This window comes from Pleurodeles waltl, chromosome 1_1 (assembly GCF_031143425.1).
Source record: "Pleurodeles waltl isolate 20211129_DDA chromosome 1_1, aPleWal1.hap1.20221129, whole genome shotgun sequence".
NCBI classification, from domain to species: Eukaryota; Metazoa; Chordata; class Amphibia; order Caudata; family Salamandridae; genus Pleurodeles; species Pleurodeles waltl.
This window is the reverse complement of record NC_090436.1, coordinates 981472741-981496996: the sequence shown is the minus strand read 5'-3', so window position 1 is coordinate 981496996 and position 24256 is coordinate 981472741. Positions and strand designations below refer to the sequence as shown.

The 24256-nt window shown below is 45.7% G+C and overlaps 1 protein-coding gene across 3 annotated transcripts in view; it reads right to left on the bottom strand.

The window, feature by feature from the left end:
• Nucleotides 1-24256, bottom strand: part of HERC3 (HECT and RLD domain containing E3 ubiquitin protein ligase 3) — a 452060-nt gene that overhangs the window by 369756 nt on the left and 58048 nt on the right. For all 3 annotated transcript variants that reach the window (XM_069230256.1, XM_069230257.1, XM_069230258.1), the window contains exons 3-4: nucleotides 22696-22962; nucleotides 173-332 (exon numbers count right to left, since the gene is read on the bottom strand). In XM_069230256.1, coding sequence (XP_069086357.1) covers nucleotides 173-332; nucleotides 22696-22921 — 386 coding nt within the window. In that variant the 5' untranslated portion in view covers nucleotides 22922-22962. The remainder of the gene's footprint in view (nucleotides 1-172; nucleotides 333-22695; nucleotides 22963-24256) is intronic.

The following is a 24256-nucleotide window of genomic DNA, read 5'->3' as shown; positions in this document are numbered from 1 at the left end:
GCCAACTCAACAGTTGCTACAGATGAACCGAAAAGTGCATTCATTCATGCATGCACGTCAATATCCAAATCTGAGTTCTACAGGCTGCACAATGACGCCGAGACAACTTACTATGGAAGAGACATTTGAGGTAACCATTTCTGAAACCCAAAGGGTGAATATACTGCTTTACCTTGGTATAGAGACCGATACTTCCATGGTTGCATGTCCAAGCTGTCCTTCGCTGCTTGCACCCCAAGAGAAGATCTGACCATTGCTGCTGACTGCTAAGCTATGCAACTCTCCGCATGCAACATGGACAATGTCTTCTCCCGCCAAGGCTTCAACTTGTTCTGCAAGATAAGCAGCAAAGAAACATATTGAGAAGATTTAGGGCAATTGTTCAAAATCTGCACTTGGCATGGAGGAGTCAGTGCTTGGTTATGGAACATGCTTTTTTTTTATTTATTTATTTATTTTTAAATGTGGTTCACATATTTTAACCAACATAATGCTTAATTTGACTAGACTGTATGCCCTTACACAAATATTTCCCTCATTGTTTAGTGAAGTATAATCGTTTGTAGGGGAGCAGTGAGGGCTGCCCTACAAAATGTTAATGGTCCGGCCAGGAGCAAGGCGAGTGTCAGGCTCCTTGGTTGGCAGGCCCTGACGTGCAGAATGGCTCGGGAGGAGGAAGTGACACGTCAGTGAGCTGGCATCTTGCCAGGGCCACGGTTTGCTTTTTCTCTCCGGCTTTAAGTGGGTTAATGTGGCTTGACACGGAAGTGCTTGTGGACCGTTAGTCGGACGCCTGTAGTGCGAGATTCAGGGAGGTATGCGCGTCCAGTGGCCACTGACCTAGGGTGCTACTGCAGAGGCGGGTGTGAGGCCTGGACAGGCACATCGACCTCGACAAAGAAATCAAGAACAATCGCAAGAATCGCGCTTGGGAACTGAACCCCTAAAGACAGGGCTCTCTTATTTAGTTGGGGTCACAAATGTGCAGGGAGAAGGCATGGACATGACAGAAGGGGAGGGCGCTTGGAACACTACGCAATATCACACTGCATCTGTACTTCAAATTAGATCATGAAATATGCTGCCTAGTAAATTATGCATTATATTCTGTAAAACTGCAGATATATCACCAGAAAGCAAAACTTGCCTCTTTCCTCCGACTGCATTCCATGGATTCATGAGATAAACATGGCAAAAGCAGCAGTACTCAAAAAAAATATTTTCAGAGTACAACTGAACGAAAAAAATAGCACTGGTTTTCTAAAGCTAGCGAGGCACAACAGTAATGCAAATTACCGCATAAATGACTCTTCCACATAGGAAGTCTCATTCTGTGCTTTCTAAATATCCGACTTCTGGGATAGTATCCCTACTCACTGTAGTATACTATTTAATATGTCTTTAAAAAAAAGTGTTCCCCAGTTACTGCAAAGCGGTTGCCCGCTTCCTTTTTCAGCGGTCTGAGTGATCCTTTGTGGGCCCTTTCACTTTAGCCCGCTGTGCCCCCACTGGATTTTATTTTTAGCATTTTGCGGCCAATTCAGCAGAATGCTTGGTGCTTTATATTTCGGGGAAGGAAAAATGTACTCAGGAACGCAGGGTCGATTAGCAGCAAGACGGGTGAAGTCAAGAGGTACAGAGCCAGTCAGAATCTGCCCCTGTCTGCGCCCTTCTTATTTTACAAACTCTAGCCCCAAATCGATTGACAACTGGGAGAAATGCTACAGAAAATCGGTTCAGGCCTGATTATTGGTCAGAAATGTATACAATTTCACCAACTTGTATTTTGTAATTTCACTTCCTACAAATATCTAAATCTGGTGAAAACAAACCCAGTAGGTTTTCTGGCATAAAACATAAGCCTTGTCTTAAGGGCCCTCTAAAATTTGAGGTACGTTATAAAAATAAAAAATAAAAATGTAGAGAATACACGGGATTAAGATAAAACCATATTGGGAAAAAAACAGAAAGTGATTATGTGAAATAGCAGCATGTACAGTCCTCAACATTATGCTGTAGAGTTAGTTTTAAGACTAGACTTTTTTTACAATATATTTATATGGTCTCACAAAACTACTCAGTGACTTTCAATTTCCTTCGAATGTACACTCGATTGAGTCATTATCCAATATCATAAATAAGTGTGTGTATATATATATATATATATATATATATATATATATATATATATATATATATATATATAAAAAATGTATTTTTTTATTTTATTATTTCATGTTGTGCGGGAGGGAAACACATTTGTATTTCTGTTTGTGTTTGCCTGTATTTGAATGGATTACCAAAACCTAATGGCCCAGATCTCTGCACTCAAAGGAACGTTCAACTCACTGGACTACAAGTCTCTTGTGCTTAATTTGATCAGGTGATTGAATGTGGTACTCATTGGCACTCATTTTTGGACACCGGCACCTATTTTTCCTTGTATGACTTGGCCGAGAGCACGAGAGAAAAAACACAAGGAGAAAAGGAGGAGGAAAAGGAAGACAGAAAAATCGTGACAAAGGGAGAAAGCAGGAACCTCCAAGAGATAAAGAGGCAGGGAATGTTTGGTGGTGGGTTAAAGAGGCATGAGGTGGAATCAAGACTACAAAGTCTTTGTATTCAGAACACTGAATCAATATCACCGGCTGTTGGTGTCTGAACACAACTTTGGGCCCCAGCACTTATTCTTTTATAAATTATGCACTAGGCTAGCATGAAGATGCGCCATTGGAACACATTTTTAAGCACTTATGGTGGAAGTGGGAGCAGTGTACTTGCTTGGGGCTGTCTAGTAAAGGGCTAAAGCATCCTCTTTTTCAGTTAATATAATAAACATTTGAAGAAAAAAAAAATGCACCTGAAATTTTTACTTTAAATGATGATGTTCGTCCATCATTGTCAATGAGGCTCTCGGCATCTCATTGACTGGTTGACCAGGCTCTGTGCATGACCGAGTAGTCCGATCCGAGTGTGAGGACACTGTTGGTGATGTGCAGGCAGCTCTAGACTTGCGCAGTTCATTTTTTCTTTGAGCCTCCGCAGTGTGCCTTACCTCAGAGGTTTAGCAGCCTTTGTGAATGAGGCTGTGCCATGCTGGACAATTCAGTGCAAGGGTTTCACAGGTGACAGTGTTGATCTCGAGGGGCTTCAGGGAGGCCTTCAGCGTGTCCTTGAACCACTTCTTTTGTCTTCCATTGAAGCGCTTTCCCTAAGTGAGTTCTCCGTAGACATAATGTTTGGGGATGTGCTCCTCTGACATTCTGACAACATGCCTAGCCCATCAGGTCTGGGCTTTCATCAACAGTGTATGAACTGACAGCCGTCTGGCTCTGAAAAATACTTCAGCATCCAGCACTTTTCCCAGCCATATGATTTTCAGAAGCTTGTTCAGTCAAGACATGTGGAAGTGATTGAGCCATTGTGCATGACTGTTAGACAGTCCACATCTCGCAGGCATTCAGCAGAGTTGGAAGCACTACTGCTCGGTAGCTTCGTTGGTAGGCTGATCCCTCAACATTGCCTCGTACTATAGTGAAATCTGCCAAAGGCAGAGCTGGCTTTCACAATTCTGCTCTCTAAACCCCCCTCTTTTCTTTCATTCCCTACACCTCTAACATCCTACCTTTTTCTCGCATTATCTTTATCTAAACTCCCTCTTTTTTTACCCACACTGCAACTCACTTAAAACAAACTGTGGACCGCACATGTAAATGTATCCATCAGGGAGAGACAGCTGGCTGTGACCTGAGTGCAGAAACTATAAGATGGAGGGGAGGCATGGACTCTCACTTGTCTGGGATTCTCTTGGCCGTGGAATCCACCTAACACACTGCTTTTAATTTGAAGTGTGTAGAGGGCTCAATGCGGTCAATACCAACAACCATTTTATCCCTCACGCCCCCTTGACCTCTAGTGTTCTTTCACTCACTTTTTCACTCTCTCTCATTTTCCCCCCTCTCAACACACTTTGTGAAAAGGACACCCAGATTATGAAAACTCTGCCCTACCAAAGACACAAAATGGTACAAAATGGGATTAACATGTCTGTAGATTGGTGCCACAAGAAGTTCAAAAGCACAGCCATCAACATCTTGATATTCAGTATTTATTGACTCCATGTAACTGTGGCATGATTTGTCTATCCAGAAGTATGAAAATTGCACTGCCTCTCCTGGTGCTTTTCCTCCACTGTGTAACAAAAGTGGACTACTCACCTTTAGAAAGTACTACCTAATATCACACTACTGGTACGAAAGTGGCTATGGCTTTGGAAGCGAACTAGTTTTAATCTGGCTACTTTCATTCTTCAAATTCAAAACCAGTCCACTATCTACATTCGATTTGTTACATCCAGCTCCTACATGATGCAACCAGCTCACATCTGATAACTCATACTTGTCAATTCATTAAACATTCAACAGCTTGGCCAAACCACCTCACACACCACTGCTCCTACCTCATCTAGAAATAGCCAAATTCAAACAGCACAGGATTGACAGATCAAAGTAAGAATGGCACTAGACATCATATCATTCAGGATGAGACTCAAGACATACTGTTCACAATATCCCAGAAAAATGTTAAGTTCATTGGCACGCTCAACAGTTCACATATATATCACCATGAGGAACATCCACTTACACTGCCTTGCAGTATTCTCACACTAGCAACCTGCAAGCGCAAGGCTGTTTCTGGGTGGGTAGAAAGTCACAGATTATTTACCCGAAGCATGTACGTAAAGGTATTTGCATAGTGCAGATTTCTTTAAGAGGCGCTGTCGAAGGCTAACTAGATTAACCAGCAGTTGTGTTATGCTAATATATATATATATATATATATATAACTGGAACTGTTAAGAGATTTTGGACTGTCAGAGGGGGTTGTGACTGGAAGTAAAGTACTGTTGTGCTGTCTAATGTGTATATTTTATTATTTCCATAAGTCATTGATCACTCTCTTCTTGGGAAAGCATTCAAAGGATTAAACGGGCATGTTGGGATTTGGCGAGTTGGGGGTACAATGAAGCAGTGGCAGTTATTTAACATAAAATGCTATTTGTGCTACTTTCCACTGGCGCCCCTGCCTTTTTTCCATATTCATACAATATCTCCCACAAACAAACTACACTCCTCAACTCATATACCAAGTCAATCACATGGCTGGTCATTCTTTAAAGTGTCACTGAAGGAATTTTCGAACATTAACCAATGTATACCTGGAAAACGTTCTTGTGAAGTCTATTTTCACATTAGCGAATATACATGGTCACAGGTTCGAATTCTGGAGAGTTCACTCAGCCATCCATCCTCTCAAGGTCGATAACACAAGAACCACTTAGCTGAATAGGAATAAACTGTTATTTTAGCGCCAAGACATCCTGGGTGAATGCTTACTTTACAAATACACATATTTGCTCATGCGAAAGTCTGCTGATCGATTACAAATTCACTTTCTCTACAACCGATTTTTCCAACCCTCGAAAAAGGTCTACTCCCGCCCTTGTCAGGTGTAAACTTTCAGGGGGCGAACTCAGTCTGTGTTGAAGATGGCAGAATGCTGACGCAGCTCCATCGGCTGTAAGAGTAATATAGGTACAATTAGCAGAAGGGGGTGCCCAGAGGGGTGTATACAGTGTTTGCTGAGGATCATAATGTCCCTATCGAAGTCCTAGCAACTTGGACTGCGGCCCGCTTGGAGGGGGGAGGAGGGCGGCAACACTGAATGGAGTCAAGATAGTGCAGGTGGGGCGTAACTGGCAAATGCAAGGCCCTTGGGCCCAGTAGAAGCCCTGAAGCCTGACAGGGCGTGCATCGCCTGGTGGGCGGTGGGAGTAAGTGGGGGGGGGAGAATTGAGGTGAGCAGCCGCTGAGGGTTGCTGCCTCTTTTAAGGAAGGGGAGTATACGGCACTGTAAGCCCTGGCTGGCATACGCAGGAGAACACGTGCAATCAGAGAGCAGAGGGTGGTAGGCAGTAGATGGGCCGCATAACTGTGCAACCTTCATGAACGCTCATTCAAAAACTTGGAACTGAAGTGTTAACTTTAAAGTGCCTGAAGGAGAACTGAGAGCCCTGTGGGGATCGCCCCCCTCCAGCCCATGGATGGACGATGTCAAGGGATTTTATTCCCGTAGGATAGTCTGCACTGTGATAATGACTCCTTTATCCGGTGTTTTGGCTCTTAGTCGACTTGAGAACTGGGAGCTGTAATATTTGCAATTACACAGAGATCTGGCAGATACCTACCTTAATGGAGAAACGGAGGTTCTACAGCACAGTCGGTAAAAATGGCAAAACCGAGTCCAAATTGCCATCTGAATCCAGGAAATCATTCATAGGAGCTGACGAAGGCAGTTCACAGGAACGGGCTGCTAAACAGCCCGTTAAGGAACTGGTCGAATACATTCTATTCCGGAACACAAGCCTTAGTTTACAACTGGCCAATGCTACTCTATTGCTTAGAATGGATCGCATGCGGGAATGGCTGGGCAAACATGCTTCCACATTTGTTATGGGGGAAAGAGACCAGTGCCCGAGGTACAGGACTATGCAGAGGGCCAACAAGGGTGCTCAGGGCACGATGGAAAATAACTAAACACTATTTGTGCCAAGAATGAGGATCTGGAGGCCAAGTGTAGGCACAATGACATTCTTATCATGTGCTGGGCTGAAACCACAGATGTAGGCAAAATGGAGCGCTTGGAGATTTTACTTATTGACTTTGGTAGACAGATCTTGTCAAAGCTTTTAGTGGCAAACGCCACAAGACCTGTCCCAGGTACCCCACCGAGGCCTAGCATTGCTCGAGTGCTCAATTACAGAGATAGAGATGCTGCTCTCGGAAAAGCCAGTGAGATGCAGGATCCTTACTACTCGTGATCCACAATATTGCAGTGCTTAATTTCACCACTGCAATAAGCTCGTAGATAATTCCCGCAAGTCAAGAAGAAGCCAAAATAATTTAACAGAGTACAGCATGCTTTACAGAGTACAGCATGCTTTATCCCTCTTGCGGTGGATGGCAAGACACAACCCTCAGCAAGCTATGAAATCTCTGAAGAAAAAAAGTCCCTGGGAGGACTGCTTCCAAAACAACCAGAGTGGTTCCCATTCTATCTGGGAGCCATGAAAATAATGCTTAAATGATAACAGGACCCCTATCCTTTGATAAGTGTTACAGTTGATTATAGCAATGTTATTAGACAAAGACAAACAGCACTGGACAGCGTTTTTGTACTTTGCAGAATATTTGTTGAGAGTTTGATGCATTAGAATCAAGTTAGAACATGTTTCAATGTACAGCTATTACTAATTCCAGTTTGACATGGCTCCGGAGTTAGATGAATGCAGTTCAACTGGCCCCTAATGGCACTATCCATCTTTACACTCCAGTAGGCGGCCACCACTGCCCTGTGCAGTGAATATTGAGGTTAGTTCACTCTACCCTAATGTGTGTACCATACCTGAATGTTGATAATTTTATCGGTTTCTCCAAAGTTAGGAGGAGGGTGAGGAAAGCTCACTGCAGTTTGGGGTAAATGGTGCAAGAAGGGGTAGGAGGCATGTTATTAGTAGATGTCTATAGGCACTGGGCTAACTAAGCATTGACCCTGTGCAAGTCAGATGGTCCATTTTTCTCCACATGGGCGAGTATGAGAATTGTGACGGTAAAAACCAAAAGAGAACGCTTTCAACCTTTTCCGGTGTGGGAAGAGATTGGAGAGGTGTTAGTGAATACCTCTCAACATGCATGCTAGTGGGTGTGCAAAAGCCTCAACTACAGCTTATCACCTAGTTCCAGCTACTGTATGTACATTTGTGGAAATGAGAGAAAAATCGGAACCATGCTAGGATTCCCAAACCTAATATAATAGGACCATAATCTGAGAGACTACTACCAAAGCTCTGATATAATGAGAATGCTGTAATCATTTCGCACATCACTACATGGTACCAAAACAGACAAGTGGATTTTTGTTTACGGTACCAGCAGATTTCTGAGGCATTGTTCCCCTGCGTAAGTTGATATTTTCTAAAAATCAAAAACCACCTGCAATTAAGCTCTCATTCTATCTTTCATACTCTCTAACATACTGTATATGTTAGACATGTCAGCTCACTCTGGGCGTGGTTTCCCCAGTTTTTTTGGCTTCTGACCTGTTTTTGATCCTCTGCTGAAATTCGTTTTAGCTGGCTAGAGGACTCTGGGCACTTCACCACTGCTGACCAGTGCTAAAGTACAAGTGCTCCCTGTTTATATGTGGTTAGTGATTGGTTTATCCATGATTGGCATATCTGATTTAATAGTAAGTCCCTTGTACAGTGCAGTGTGTGCCCAGGGCCTGCAAATCAAATGCTACTCGTGGGCCTGCATCACTGATTGTGCCAACAACATGAGTAGCCCTGAAAACATGTCTCAAACCTGCCACTGCAGTGTCTGTAGGGGCAGCTTCAACTGCCAGTTCGACCTGGCAAGTGCACCCACTTGCCAGGCCCAAACCTTCCCTTTTACTACATGTAAGTCAATCCTAAGGTAGGACCAAGGCAGCCCCATGAGCAGGGTGCTGTGTATTTAAAAAGGTAGGACATGTACTGGTGTGTTTTACATGTCCTGATAGTGAAATACTGCAAAATTCACTTTTCACTATTGGAAGGCCTATCTCTCCCAAAGGGTAACATGGGGATTACCTAGAAATATCTTTTAAGTGTAACTTCCCATTGGGGGCAGATATAGAAATGGAGTTTGGGGTCTCTGAACTCACAATTTAAAAACACATATTTTGGTGAAGTTCTTTTTAAATTGAAAGTTTGAAAATGTAACTTTTATAAAGTGAAAGGTGAGGACAGATGCTTGCGGTCCGCTAGAGGAAGGTTTTATTCCTTCTTATGTGCACAAGGCAAGTAGCTTGAGGCACTATTAACTAGTATAATTTATGTGTCTTTCCATATCTGATTGATGTGGCATGATCTTGGTTTTGCACCTTCTCTCAACACTGAGTCCTGAAGATGGTCTGACAGACCCCTGAGGGCCATCACAAACCAAAAAGTCGACTATCCCTCCTCAATGACGCCGCCATAGTGGATTTCCAGGATTTTACTTGGCTGGACTGCAAATTAATTTAGTGGCTTGGATCAATAGGTGACCTACAACTACCCCCTAGATCTTTGGGTGAGACTATGTACGTTGATATATTGAGATCTAGGTGGGAGTATATACAGTGTTGATGGTCAATGGATACATATTTGCAAATTAATTGAACAAGTAATTAATATAGTTCTTTTGAACAGTACTTACTTGTATGTTCCATTTATTGAAGCTCCCATCGGTTTTGACCTCTGTGATTGCACACACTCCATGACCAGCCCGCACTCCCTTGCAAGTGGCGTTGGATTGCTCGGAACGACTCAGTCAAGACGTCGTGATAGAAACACAATAGCTCCAACTGGGGCTAAGTGCTTTACTGAGATTAAATGTGTATCTTTGCTTGTGGATACTGGATTTTTGTCGTTTTGCTCTTGTTTCACTCAGATAAATATTGGCTATTTTTCTAAACTGGTGTTACTTTTGTGGTGTTTTCACTGTGTTACTGTGCGTGTGTACAAATACTTTACACATTGTCTCTGAGATAAGCCTGACTGCTCGTGCCAAGCTACCAAGGGGGTGAACAGGGGTTATCTCAGCTGTGTGGCTCTCTTACCCTGACTTGAGAGAGGGTCCCTACTTAGACAGGGTGGAAACCACTGCTAACTAAAGACCCAATTTCTAACACTGTACAAAATGGAGACCAACATTCTGAAAGCCCCGCCATACATAAAAGTGAGGCTGCTGTACAAATGTCTGTAACCATAAAATGCATCAGTAGGTTGCCCCCCGCCCCACCCAATCAGTACTTTGATGGTCACTATTCTATCTTTATAATTGTCATGGGCCCTACCATGTGACAGCTCCAGAATTTGTTTATCTGTGGCTATGAAGAAGGCCTTGCCTCCGCTTGTGCTTTTATTATAGAGGACAACTAAGATTGAACACTAACTCGAGAGAACACCAAATCAACAGCACACTAATGTATAAGTGACTGGTTTGGACAATAACTTGCTTTATTCGGATTACCCCCACCACTTAAATATAAAACCAACACCAAACTGGGTTCGACACATTATGGAAAGCCCTTAACAGAGGAAAACAATTCTTCTAAAAATACAAATTTTGTTGATTTCATTGGACATACGGCAGCATTTTATAGCCAATAATAAATAACACCACACACCATTGCTCCTCTCTCACATAGAAATTGCCATAATCTAACAGCAGATGCTTGATAAAACCCAAAGATTTATAGTTTCTTTGTTGCAGTTTAAAATGGTGTAAACTTGGCCAGAGAGTATAAGAGAGCTTTATAAGAGAACCAGATTATGTTAAACATTGTCTCATGCAATGGGAGATTAAGCAATATGCGCAAAGTCACAGGATGCTGAACTGAGGATGAGATCCAAACCTGGTTCCAAAGTCAGTAGCTTTAACCCTGGAAATACACAGATAAGGATAAGTTACTTACCTGTAAATCCTAGTTCTCTTCCAGGGGTATCCTCATCAAAGTCATAAACATTGAATATTCCCGCCCTTGTGCGGGGACCCCGCAGCATATATAAAATACACACATATTAACATGTGTAAAAAACAGCAATGCAGGCTATAATGTTAAAAACAGGCTAAAATGCTTTATTTCTATGAAGTTTTTTTTTATTTTTTATATATTATAAAGCTACAATAGAGAATAAATATCTACCCAAGCCCCTCAAACTAGGCTTAGGGAGTAAGCAGCAGCAAACTCTAGAGGAAAAGAGAAAAAAACTGCATTGAAAAACAATGAAGCATTCTTAGCCAATAGGCTGCATGCAGGTTAACACAGGAGAACCATAAAAACTTTGGCACCGTGCCTTTAAGACCCTGAGCACCTCCAGTATCCCACCATGCCTCAGGGGTGAAGGAAAGGTGACAGTTGGTTCACAGTTAGGTCAGTTCTTTTTACGGTGACAATTTGTATAACTGATTCAAAACACAGTCTGTCCTGCACTTCTAGGAGACGTGCGTCCGGGGAGGAGGGTGGGTTGTTTATGACTTTGATGAGGATACCCCTGGAAGAGAACTAGGATTTACAGGTAAGTAACTTATCCTTCTCTTCCAGGGGATCCTCATCAATAGTCATAAACATTGAATAGATTAGCAAGCCCATCCCTAAACCCAGCGGACTGTCCGATAGAAGTGCAGGAATAGATATGTCTTACGCAAATAGATTTCTTAGAGAGGCCTGCCCCACTTGGGCATCCGCTCTTGCATCTGAGTCTAAACAATAATGTCTTGTAAACGTATGGACAGACTTCCATGTAGCAGCTTTACAAATCTCAGATATCGGAACATTGTTAAGGAGAGCAGCAGTAGCCGCTTTACCCCTTGTGGAATGCGCTCTAGGCCGCGCTAGCAATTGTCTATTAGCTAGCTGGTAAGTATTAACAATGCAAGAAACTATCCATCTTGATATTGTTCGTTTAGAAGCTGCCTCTCCTGTCCTTAAATGACCATAGTTTACAAACAAGCGGTTAGAGTGTCTAATCGATTTTGTCTTGTCCAGATAAAATTTCAGCACTCTTTTCAAGTCTAATGAGTGCAATGCTTTCTCTGCCGGAGTCTCCGGATTGGGAAAGAACGTCGGTAAAGTTATGGTCTGATTAATATGGAATTCTGACACCACCTTCGGAAGGAAAGATGGGTGAGTTCGCAGAACCACTCTATTGTCATGAAAAAACGTGTACGGTTCTTTTGCAGACAAGGCCTGGATTTCACTGACCCTCCTCGCCGAAGTAATGGCCACTAGAAAAACCGTCTTCCACGTAAGGTGTTGTAAAGAGGCCTTATGGATAGGCTCGAAAGGAGGGCCCATAAGTTTTGCCAGGACTATGTTCAGTTCCCATGGAGGAGAAGGCCTCCGAATTGGCGGAAAAACTTTCTTCAAACCTTCTAAGAAATCCTTGACTACAGGTTTTGTAAAGAAGGATTCCTGAGAAGGTGATTTGCGATAGGCAGTAATAGCAGACAAATGTACCTTAATAGATGATACCTGCAGACCGGACTTAGCTAGATGAAGCAAATAGGACAGTATGATATCCTCCTGCGCCCGTACGGGATTATGACCTTTCTGACAGCACCATATGTAGAATCTCTTCCACTTAAAAGCGTAGGAACGCCGCGTGGAAGGTCGTTTGGACTCTTTCAAGATGCTCATGCACTCCTGCGAGAGTCCTAGGTGCCCATACTGCAGGAATTCAGGAGCCATGCTGTTAAGCTCAGAGAGGGTAGGTTGGGATGTAGAATCCTGCCCTCCATTCTGCTCAGAAGATCCGGTCTGCACGGCAGCCTCCTGTGAGGTTCTTCCGTCAGGTTGAGGAGATCCGTGTACCAGAACTGTCGGGGCCATTGCGGCACTATAAGAATCATTCTGGTCCTGGATCTGTAAAGTTTGCTGATCACTGCCGGAATGAGGGGAATCGGCGGAAAAGCGTAAAGAAATGTCCCTGACCAGTCGATCAACAGGGCATTCCCTCGAGATCCCGGACGGTAGAACCTGGATGCGAAGTCTGGGCATTTCTTGTTTACTTCGTCTGCGAAGAGGTCCAGTTGAGGCCGACCCCATTGCGCGAAGATGTATTCTGCGACTTCACCGTGCAGGACCCAATCGTGAACGTCCTCCAGGTGTCTGCTTAGAAAGTCTGCTTCCACGTTCTGCTGACCTGGCAGGTGAACTGCTGTAATTGACATTCCTCTGGCCAGGAGCCAATGCCATATCGCTTGGGACTCTCGCGATAGGGGTAGGGACCTCGTGCCCCCCTGTTTGTTCAAGTAATACATCGTGGTTGTATTGTCCGTCTGTATCAAGAGAGTTTTCCCCTGAATTAGCGGTATGAAGGACTTGAGAGCGAGATGGACCGCTCTGAGTTCTAGCAGATTGATGTGGTACTGCTTTTCCTTGTCTGACCACAGACCCTGTGCTTGAAAAGGACCCAGATGAGCCCCCCATCCCTGGAGAGATGCATCCGTTACTAGGGTGTCGGATGGAAGCACCTGGTGAAACGGAGCACCCACTGACAGGTGAGGTCTGTGCATCCACCATCTCAATGACTGAAGTGCTACCTCCGGTAGCCCCACCGTGTCCTCCCAGCTACCTGTTCTCTGGCTCCAGTTGGTCTCCAATGCCTCTTGGAGGGGTCTCATGTGGAGTCTGGCATTTGGGACAATAAAAATGCACGATGCCATAGAGCCCAGTAGTGATGTCACCTGACGTGCCGTAGGTGCGCTGGCTCTCAACAGGTCCTGGCACTTCTTGTTTATTGAGGATAGTCGTTCCTCCGAAGGATACACTTTTTGTAGTTCTGTGTTTATGATAGCTCCTAGGTAGTGAAGATTCTGCGTTGGAGTCAAGGTTGACTTCTGGTAATTGACCTGAAGACCTAGAGCTTCGCAAACTCCTAGTACAATGTCCCGATGGCTTCTCGCCTGCTCCGGAGAAGAAGCCTTTAGTAGCCAGTCGTCTAGGTACGGATATATGTATATCCTTTGTCTTCGGAGATGTGCCGCCACCACTGCCATACATTTCGAGAAAACTCTTGGGGCAGATTTCAGGCCAAAGGGTAGAACCCTGAACTGGTAATGCTGTAACGCTACTCGGAAGCGCAGGAATTTTCGATGTTTTGGAGCTATTGGGATGTGAAAATATGCATCCTGCAGGTCGATGGAGCACATCCAGTCTCCCTGGTGCAGTTGAGGGAAAATCTGGTGAAGCGCTAGCATTCTGAACTTCTGCTTCCTTATGTATTTGTTCAGCAGCCGTAGATCCAGGATTGGCCTGAAAACGCCCTCTCGACCCTTCTTTGCCACTAGAAAGTAACGGGAGTAGACCCCCTGTCCTCTTCGTGCCGGTGGAACCTTTTCTATGGCATTCTTTCTTAGGAGGGCGAGAGCCTCCATGCGTAGCAAGCTGAGATGAGATGGATTGTCTTTGGTTGGTGGCAAGTGTGGTGGAGGCTGTTTGAAAAGAAGAGAATATCCATGTTCGACAATATTGAGCACCCATTTGTCTCTTGTGATAGAGTGCCACTCGTGAAGATAAGCCGTAATACTTCCCCCCACCGGAGTGGTGTACAGTGTCGAGGGAAGCGAGATTTCATTGCTTGGTGGGTGCTTTTGGAGTGGATTGTTGAGGTCTGCTTGACCCTCGCTCCCTTGTGTTTCTTCGTTGAAAAAGAGGTCGTCCCTGTCGCTGCTGTGACCTTTGCGCCCAATGAGGGGTTTGAACCCTCTGCTGGAAAGGGTGTCTATCATACGGCCTGTACCTCCTCCTGAAATCTTTCTTTCTTTCGAGGCCCACCGCCTTCAAGGTATCCACCTCTGTCTTCATGCGGGCCATCTCTTCGTCTGCATGGGCACCGAATAGAGAGTTCCCGGCAAATGGGAGATTCAGGATGCGTTGTTGTGCTTCCTGTTTCAAGCCAGTGAGCCTCAGCCAGGAAGATCTCCTCGCACAGATACCATGTGCGTACCCATGAGCAGCCAAATCCGCCCCATCCGCTGCCGCGCTGATAACCTGGTTGGATACCAGGCATCCTTCTTGTAGTATCTCCTGGAAATCTTGTCTGTCTTCTCTGGGCAATTTTTCTGTAAATCTACTGAGGGAATCCCACAGAGAACGATCGTACCTGCCCAGGAGCGCAGACGCACTGGAGACCTTCATTGCTGAAGCCGCCGTCCCGCATATCTTCCTCCCTAGAGAGTCTAGATGCCTGCTCTCTTTATCCGGGGTACCGTGGATGAAGATGCCACCGAGTGGGTCTTACGGGCGGCAGCTATGATCACCGAGTCCGGTGGCGGATCCTTTCTAAGGAATAAAGGGTCTTGTTCTGGAGCCTTGTATTTCTTAAGAATCCTAGCCGGGGCAGACTTAAGCGATGCTGGGGCCAGAAAAGTGTCCAAGGTTGGCTGCAGCAAGCCAGGCACTAGAGGCAGCAACTTTTTCGACGCTGATCTCTGTTGTAGAGTCTCAAAGATGATCGATGAGGAGGTAGATGGTTCTGGAACCTCTATGTTGAGTTTCTGCGCCCCTCTTAGCAACACCTCGTTGAATGTGGTAATATCATCCACCGGTGAGACTCTAGCAGGTGGTGAATCTGTAAGGGTGGGTGAGTAACGCCCGACAGAAGAACCTGATGAAGACCAAGAGGGTGATCTTCTCCTTGACCGCGACCTGGATCTCCGTTGAGAGCGAGATCTGCTGCGAGACGCTGTAGCAGAGCGTCTAGGCCTCGCGGTTGGTTGGCGAGGAGCTGAACGCGCCCGTTCTGCCCTGGCTGTCGGTGATGGCGTTCTTGGCAGGGAGGCAGTAGGTGAGTACATTCGCGAATACTGCGAATCTGGGGAGGCCGCTGGACTGTTGAGGCTCTCCAGCCATCTCGGAGATAAATTGATGGGCGAGACATGCCCAGATGATGCCGCTCTTGACCGAGAAGAGTCGCTCGGTATGGAGACCACTGGAGATGGCGCCTTGTCTGGCGTGGGGCGATGTTCTGCTCCCTGTGGGACAGGTAAAACCTGCGTCGACGTCGATGGCTGTTTCGACGTCGAAGGGCGCCCAGCCGGTTGGTCCTGCCTCGACGTTGAGTGTCTTGACGTCGAACGACGCTCCTTGGACCTCGACCTGCTCGCCGTCGTGTGCCTCGACGTGGAGCGATGGGAGGTCGACGGCGGATGTTTCTCGTGCCGTCGTGGTGATCTCGACGTCGTGTGTCCTGATGTCGGGGGGCGCACAGCCTTTGGCGGCGACCGGGCACGCCGGCGATGGCTCGACGTCGATCGGCGGGTTGCCGTCGACTGAGACCTGCCCCTGCTCTGATGTTCCCTCGACGCAGTTCCCTTCGACGTCGGGTGTATCGCCGTCAACGGCGATCTATGCCGGTGAGGCGGTGGTAGCGACGACGTCGACGGTGAACAAACAGGCACTTTCCTACCTGTCGACGTCGACCGGGCCATTCTCTCCTGAGAATGGCCTTCTGGCTGTCTGGGAAGTGAGGAAGACGATGTTCTTTTCCTCTCCTGAAGCCCATGAAGTCGGATCTTCTCTCTGTCTTTCAGAGTCCTCCTAGACATGTTCTTGCAGTACTTACAAGTGTCAGGGCAGTGACTCTGAGGCAGGCACACTATGCACAGAGAGTGGGGATCTGACTGGGCCTTCTTCTTCCCACAAGCAGGGCATTTGACAAAAAGAGAAGGCATTTTTCTGTCAGAAAAAACCTTCCTAGCTCAGACAAAGATATTATTTGTCGAGTGAAAAATGAAAAAACGCTTTTTTAAAGAATTTTTCTGAGAAAAACTCAGAAAAACTGAGAGCTCAATGCTCCAGGATCCTCTCAGAAGAAGCCGGAAAAAAGAACTGGCCTAACTGTGAACCAACTGTCACCTTTCCTTCACCCCTGAGGCATGGTGGGATACTGGAGGTGCTCAGGGTCTTAAAGGCACGGTGCCAAAGTTTTTATGGTTCTCCTGTGTTAACCTGCATGCAGCCTATTGGCTAAGAATGCTTCATTGTTTTTCAATGCAGTTTTTTTCTCTAGAGTTTGCTGCTGCTTACTCCCTAAGCCTAGTTTGAGGGGCTTGGGTAGATATTTATTCTCTATTGTAGCTTTATAATATTTAAAAAAAAAATAAAAAAAAAAACTTCATAGAAATAAAGCATTTTAGCCTGTTTCTAACATTATAGCCTGCATTGCTGTTTTTTACACATGTTAATATGTGTGTATTTTATATATGCTCCGGGGTCCCCGCACAAGGGCGGGAATATTCAATGTTTATGACTATTGATGAGGATCCCCTGGAAGAGAATATTAGCATCACAACACGTCCTCCCACAATATTGCACCAGAAGGCACTAGCTCTGCTTGAGATGCTTGTATAAAAAGCATTATACTTTGTCCAAACAAAGAACAACTGACCTCCTCCACCATCCAATCAAGAGAAAAACAAAGTCCATAGGCACACCGAACTAGAAGTACAAAAAGTTTTCACTTTACATTACCAGTCGCACAAACCCCTACACATATAAACATAGTAAGAATATCTACTAACTACGCGCAACCAAATACGAAATAAAGTAACATACACTAACAAAAGATAGCTTCTCCAGTGTAATTGATGGCTCAGGAGAAAGAAAAGAAGGGCAACCAGATAAAGAAGGTGCTACAGTGGCATAATAATGGTGGTTGTCACTGCAAAATTGCAAACAACATAACAAAACATTACAAGTTATTGGAGAGGCTGATAAGACCCTCAAAAGAATACATGATCTCATAGCCTTTAAAGTCTCAAATACCTCAAATCTGCTTGAAAGTGTGCTACGAATAGATGGCTTAGGTGTGTCATGGAAAAACCATACTAGTCAACACCAGCAATCTGTCATCCCTACTGGCTCCTGGTTCGTGCATACCAATTCTTCAAGCATCTTTTTAATAAACACAGACTTTGTTACAGCTCATGCTACTAGCAGGTAACCTGTTAGAAAAGATGGCCAAACTGAGACTGGTTACAGCAGAAACATAAGGGTTACTTGTTGAAGATACCTTGTAACTATGTTTTGCACTCAGTTTTGAGGGGTGAGAGGTGTGTGGGGGGCTGAGGTAGCATGGGGTTCTTCAAACTTCCGGTACTATTTCTATTAGAACGTTGGCAGCTCCGTTGAAAACAATGGAGTGCTGCGGGCTTTTACTGTTCGGTAAAAGCCTGCACCACCAACATTCCAATGTTCGCTTTGTTCACAGCAAACAGCTGTGAACAAAGCCTCACGGAGCCCGAGGGGATTTTAATCCCCTCGGACTCCGCAAGGAATTTGTTTTATTTAATAGAACATTCTGCCCTGAGTGGCAGAATGTTCTAATAGCCTTAGAACCCGCCGTAGCGGGCTCTACCGGCTATTAAAGGCCCTCTCCCTTGTTAAAGGCCTTTTAACGCGGGAGCGGGCCTTTAATAGCCGGTAGAGCCCGCTACAGCGGATTCTAAAGCTATATAAATGCCCATTTATCACCGTTTCAGGCTTGTATTATAGTATGAGTAAGGACAATCAAGTCAACTGCATTACATTAGTTATTACTACCTGCTGAGGAAGCAGCTTTGCGACTCGCTGACAGAATTAACTCGCTATTTAAACAACATATGCAGCTCTTGATTGTCAAGATGTTTATAAGTGCAAAACTATTCACTACTACCTTACGCCAGTGTTACAATGACCCTCTAGATGGATCGCGGGCCAGATCTAACAAGCGATAAGCCATTCATCTGTGCACAGAACTTTAGATTCAATCCAAAAGGCTTTCTTACCAAACATTACCTCCCCACAACCTCCAAACACTTCAACAACCTTCTTCGTATTGCACATGACTTCTATTGCAGGACCTTAGCCATTTACTAAGAAACAACAGGCTATGTCCCTTGGATCCCACTCCGCACATTCTGTTGCTTCAGGCAGAGATTTACCCCCCTCAATGTCAGGTGCCTGGAATGACTCGGACATGTACGGAGTAGGTGATTTATTCCACAATAACAATTTTACTCTCCCTGACTTACTAGATAAGTAATACGGGGTGTCCCTGCAGGCCACTTTCTGACATAAAATGCCTTCTATTAGCTCTTAAAGTAATTTGGGGTACAACACAAGCAGAACCAGCATGCCACCCTTTTATACACATGATGTTCACAATGGACACAAATGACTGGTCTCTTGGCTATTTGGAACCATTATATGCAGATCCCGCCATTCTCTCCAACGACTACGAGTCCAGTGGGAAACCGATGTGGGGCATACACTCACGAAAGAAGAATGGGATTCTATAACCTCTACAAGATATCACAAAACTCTAGATTTCACTTTTTTCAGTTCAACATCCTTCATAGGGCTTAATTGAACTCTGTGTGGCTAGCGAAAATACATGCCGCTAAAAACACTACTTGCTTCTCCCACGGAGGCTGCAGACAGTAAACAGAGGTTTTCGGCTTGCCCATTTGCTACTACCTTTTGACTTGAAATAACCAGTACACTCTCCCTAGTCACAATGATCTGCAGAGCTTGGAAAGTTGTATCCAGGGTCTCTGTAAGTGCCCAAAATCCTGGAAAGTTACCAGTCGATTGCTGGACCTGGCCTATCTTCTAGCACAATCCACACACACTATCTACTGGAAATCCTTCTCTGTCCCGGGTGCTGCATATCGACATGAAACAGTAACAGGATGGGCCAAAACAGTCTATATCCCTGCGGAGAGGAGCTAAGGGCCTCAGGAAACGACCACTAGCCTTGGAACAGGACAAGACCTTACTCACATTTCTGAAACAACAAAAAGATTACGTAATGCCGCAATGAGGCGTGCTCCATATGATTAAGAGTTGAATGTCAACACCATGACTGACCAAACTGGTGAATGGTATGTGCCTTAATCTCACCACTTTACTAGTACACGTACAGCTACGAGAAGGAGAACTGCATGTAATATTCCACTTAATAAGGTTCCACACTTACTCAGATACCCAGGAGACAACATGATAAATATTCTAGTTTACGGGTGGGGGTGGTGGGAGGTTCACTACTGCTCTAACAGCCAGGTCTTGAGAAGTTTCCAGAAAGTAAGGGGGTCTTTGGTTTGGCGCAGGTGGGTGGGAAGAGTATTCCAGGTTTTGGCATCAAGGTGCGAGAATGATCTACCGCTGGCTGTAGTTCTGCGGACGCGTGGTACGGTTGCGAGGGCGAGGTCGGCAGAGCGGACATGTCGGGTTGGGTGTAGAAGGAGAGCCGTCTGTTGAGGTATTCTGGTCCGGTGTTGTGAAGTGCTTTGTGACCGTGGGTGAGTAGTTTGAATGTGATTCTCTTGTTGACTGGGAGCCAGTGCAGGTTTCTCAGGTGGTCTGTAAAGTGGTAGTGGTGGGGGGATATCCAGGATAAGGCATGCGGAGGCGGTCCGGATGCGTTGCAACCTCTTCTGGGGTTTGGCTGAGGTTCCTGCGTAGAGGGCATTGCCGTAGTCCAGTTTGCTGCTTACGAGGGCTTGGGTGACTGTTCTTCTGGTTTCTGTGGCTGTCCATTTGTAGATCTTTCAGAGCAAGCCGAGGGTGTTGAAGCAGGAGGAGGATATAGCGTTGACTTGCTGGGTCATGGATATTGAGGAGTCCAAGATGAATCCTAGTTGCGTGCGTGGTCGGTGAGAGCCGGAGCAGCTCAGAGAGTGCAGGCCACCAGGAGTCATCCCATGCAGAGGGGGTGCAGCCGAAGATGAGGACTTCCGTCTTGTCGGAAAAGAGTTTGAGGCAGCTGCTCTTCTTCCTTTCTGCGATGGCCTTCATTCCTTTGTGGAGGTTGGTCTTGGTGGAGTCCTTGGTGAGGGAAGAGGATCAGGTGGGTGTCGTCGGAGTATGAGATAATGTTGAGGTTGTGGGATCGGGCGATGTTAGCGAGCAGGGCCACGTAGCCGTTGAAGAGGGTCGGGCTGAGGGACGAACCCTGGGGTACGCCGCAGATGATTTTGGTGGCCTCTGAGCGGAATGGGGGGGGGGCGGGGGTGGGAGGAGGCGTGCTCTCTGGGTTATACGAGGTGACCCAGTCCAAAGCTCCGTCGCGGATTCCTGCATTGCTGAGGCGTGAGCGTGTGGTGTGGTGGTAGATTGTCGTACGCGACTGAGAGGTCCAGGAAGATGAGGGCTGCAGTTTCGCCATTGTCCGGTATGGTTCTGATGTCGTCGGTGGCGGAGATGAGGGCAGTATCGGTACTGTGATTGCTGCGGAATCCGGATTGGGAAGGGTCAAGGGTGCAGTTCTCCTTGAGGAAGCGGGTTAGTGGTCAGTTGACAGCCTTCTCAAAGACTTTTTCCAGGAAGGGGATCAGGGAGATAGGCTGTAAGTTCTTGAGGTCCTTTGAGTCTGCCTTGGTTTTTTGAGGAGGGCATTGATCTCCGCGTGTTTCCAGCTCCCTGGGAAGGTGGCGTACTCGAAGGAGCTGTTGATGATCTTCCGTAGTTGGTGTGCAATGACGGAGCTTGGTTTGTTGAGGATGTGGTGAGGGCAGGGGTCAGATGGAGAGCCGGAGTGGATGGTGTTCATGATTTCGATGGTGGTGTTGTCGTGGACAGGGGTCCAGGATAGCAGGAGGTTGGTCGGAGGTGAATATGTCAAGTTGGTGGTTGCCGGGGGGCGGTGTGGGGGGGGTGAGGGGTCTGGGTACTGAAGCTGTTGTGGATGTCTGCAATCTTGCTGTGGAAGTAGGAGGCTAGGGAGTTGCAGAGGTCTTGGGATGGCGGGATGGCGGTGGTGTTGGAGCTGGGATTGTAGAGTTCATTCACGACGTTAAAGAGTTCCTTCTGGCTGTGTGCACTGTTGTTGATTCAGTCTTTGAAGGCGGTTCTCTTGGCGGATCGGATGAGTTGGTGGTGTCTGCGGATGGCGTTTTTGAAGGCTGTGTGGTTGTACAGAGTCTGATCTTGGGGACACTTTCTTTCGAGTCTTCGGAAGGTTTGCTTAGATTCGTGGAGGTTGGCGAATAACCAGAAGGCTGTTTGGTCGGTGCGTCAGTTGGAGGGATTCTTGATTGGGGCGAGAGTATTACCACAGGTGTCGACCCATTGCCTGAAGTTGCGGGCAGCTGCGTTAGTGTCGGTGGGTTCCTGGAGAGGGTCGAAATAATTTGGTCTTCGGTGACCTTGTTCCAACTGCAGTGGAGGATCCGTTGTGGGTGGTGGTGTTGTGGGTTTCTTGAAGGAGAAGTGTGGCTGAGGGTGACATGATTGCTGGCGGAAAAAATAGGGTTGAGTGTATGTCCTATTGAGTGGGTCAGTGTCGTGACGAGCCGTTTGAGGCCGAGGTTGGAGAGGTTGTTGAGCAGGGTGGCGGTGTTGTCGTTGGTGTTTTTGAGGTGGAAGTTTAAGTCCCTGAGGAGTATGTAGTCAGTGGATGCGAGAGCGTGTGTGCTGATGACGACGGTGATGGAGACGCTGAACTGCTGTCGGTGGCCCGGGGGCCTGTAGATGAGGGTCTCTCGGAGGTTGGTGTTTGGGTCAGGGTCAGTGTTGCTCATTTGACTGGTACAATCATCAAGCTCCGTAAGATAAACAGTTACAAGTGTAGAACCATTGATGTGCTGTTGCCTCATGTGCAGTGGGACATCGAGACAAGTGCTTCATGTTATTTATTAAAACTTTATAAAAAGTGATGCTAGTACACACACACACACACACACACACACACCCGCTCCCCCCCCACTCATGTCTCTCTTAAACTGTTCAATAAAGGCTCTCTCGGGTTTCTATATTTCTCTCACAAGGACGCACAGAATTTTATGTGATTTACATGTGTTGGACAAGAGGAAAAATGTAAGCATTCCTCTTTATGATCGAAATTAAATGATGGCCAATGACAGCCAATTTCAATGACAAAGGGCAAAAAAAGACATGGAACACAAGTCGCTGCTGGGTTGGGGGTTTAGAACAGCAGAATGTGTGTTGGAGAAGGGTTAACGTATCTCCAGTTTTAGCCACTTCTTCAAACTGTTTAAAAAGCATCTGGCTTTCAAAAAGATTAATTGGATTGCGCTTACATGGTCTTACATGTCCTAGCTCTCATACCTGGTTCTTTTCCATCGCTGTAGTGTCCAAGCTGACCCTTGCTGTTCAGACCGCAGGTGTAGATTTCACCACCCTCCAGCAGGAAGGCAGAATGATACCCGCCACAGGCCACTTCCTTGATACGCCTGCCACGGAAAAATCCACATGTCTGGGGCTTGCTCGCAAACATCTGATGTTCATGGCCAATCCCAAGCTGTCCAAAAGCTGAATGTCCCCAGCATAACATGGCGTTGTCGCTCTTTGGCAAACCATATGATCGAAATAAACCTGAAACATATAGGAAAACAAAATATGAAACATCTGGCACAAAGATTAAGAATACACAAAGGTGCAAATACATAAATAAATGTAGTTAAACATTGACAGTTTTTGGCAAATAAAATACGAACCATAATGTAGATCAGCTTGGAGTACAATACACAATAATAAAGGGAGGGTTTGGGGGGAAACTGCTGACAGTCAACCCCTTTAGTTCAGAACGACTGGGATCAGCACTCCTTGAACCTCAAACTGATTTTAGAGTGTTCAGCACTTACGAAAATTAAAGGAGTTCCCACAGTCCCTATTTCCTCAGTTCCAAAACTATAATTTCTCTGATTTTTGCTGCTCACAAGGACAAGAAGGGAGGAGAGTACCCAAACAGAGGCTTCTGGTGGGACCCAGCAGATTGGGATGAAGCACTGTACATCAACGTCAATTCACCAAAATACCAGGGCTAGCAGAAGTGTCATCACATGCCATTTATCCTTTTCTTTCATACACACACACACTTTCTCTCACTTAAACACGCTCTAACTTGCACAATATATATTTAAAAAGCACGTTTTTCGTACCTTAACCACCAGGGAGGAACATATTCCAGCTAATTGTAATGCATTCTTTATTACAGTAATAATGTATAGCGAATTATTATTCTCTATTGCTGTAATAAAAAATAAAAAAACAAGGAAAATGGAGCCACAGCCAACGTCCATAGGGACGAGCTGCCCTTGCATTCCTGGCACTGATTTTGCCACCTCTGAGGACGGAGTCGCAAAGGCAGTGCCAGGGGTCGCAAAGAGCAAGCTAGGGGTTGCAGCTGCAACCCCTGAATGGCGTCCATGGAAGTACAGTCACCCAGTTACTCTAGATTGGCTAGTGTGTTATTTGCATTGACCCCACCCCTTACTAAATTCACTAAGGCCCTAAACTAAAACCAGCGCTCTGGAAAAAGACTGCCAGGTTATGAAACTAGGGGCCATATGTACAAACACATTTTCCAATAGACACAGAATGGGCAAAACTGCTTGCTACATCTGGCCCTAGATGAGGAGGCACAATGCCCACTGGAGTAGAACGGAGGAAGATTTGCAATTATGTGTTCCCTGTCTTCATGTGCATACCGATTTAAAAACAAATGAAAGCTCATTACACCAAGATACTACGGTTTCATTTTTGGTAGGGAGACATGAGCAGCAAAGCAGTCTCTCGAGACAATGAGTGAGGTGTTGAATGTAACAAATAGAAAAAAAAGATAACAGGTAAAAAAACAATTAACTTGGCTACAGCAAAAGTAAAAAAA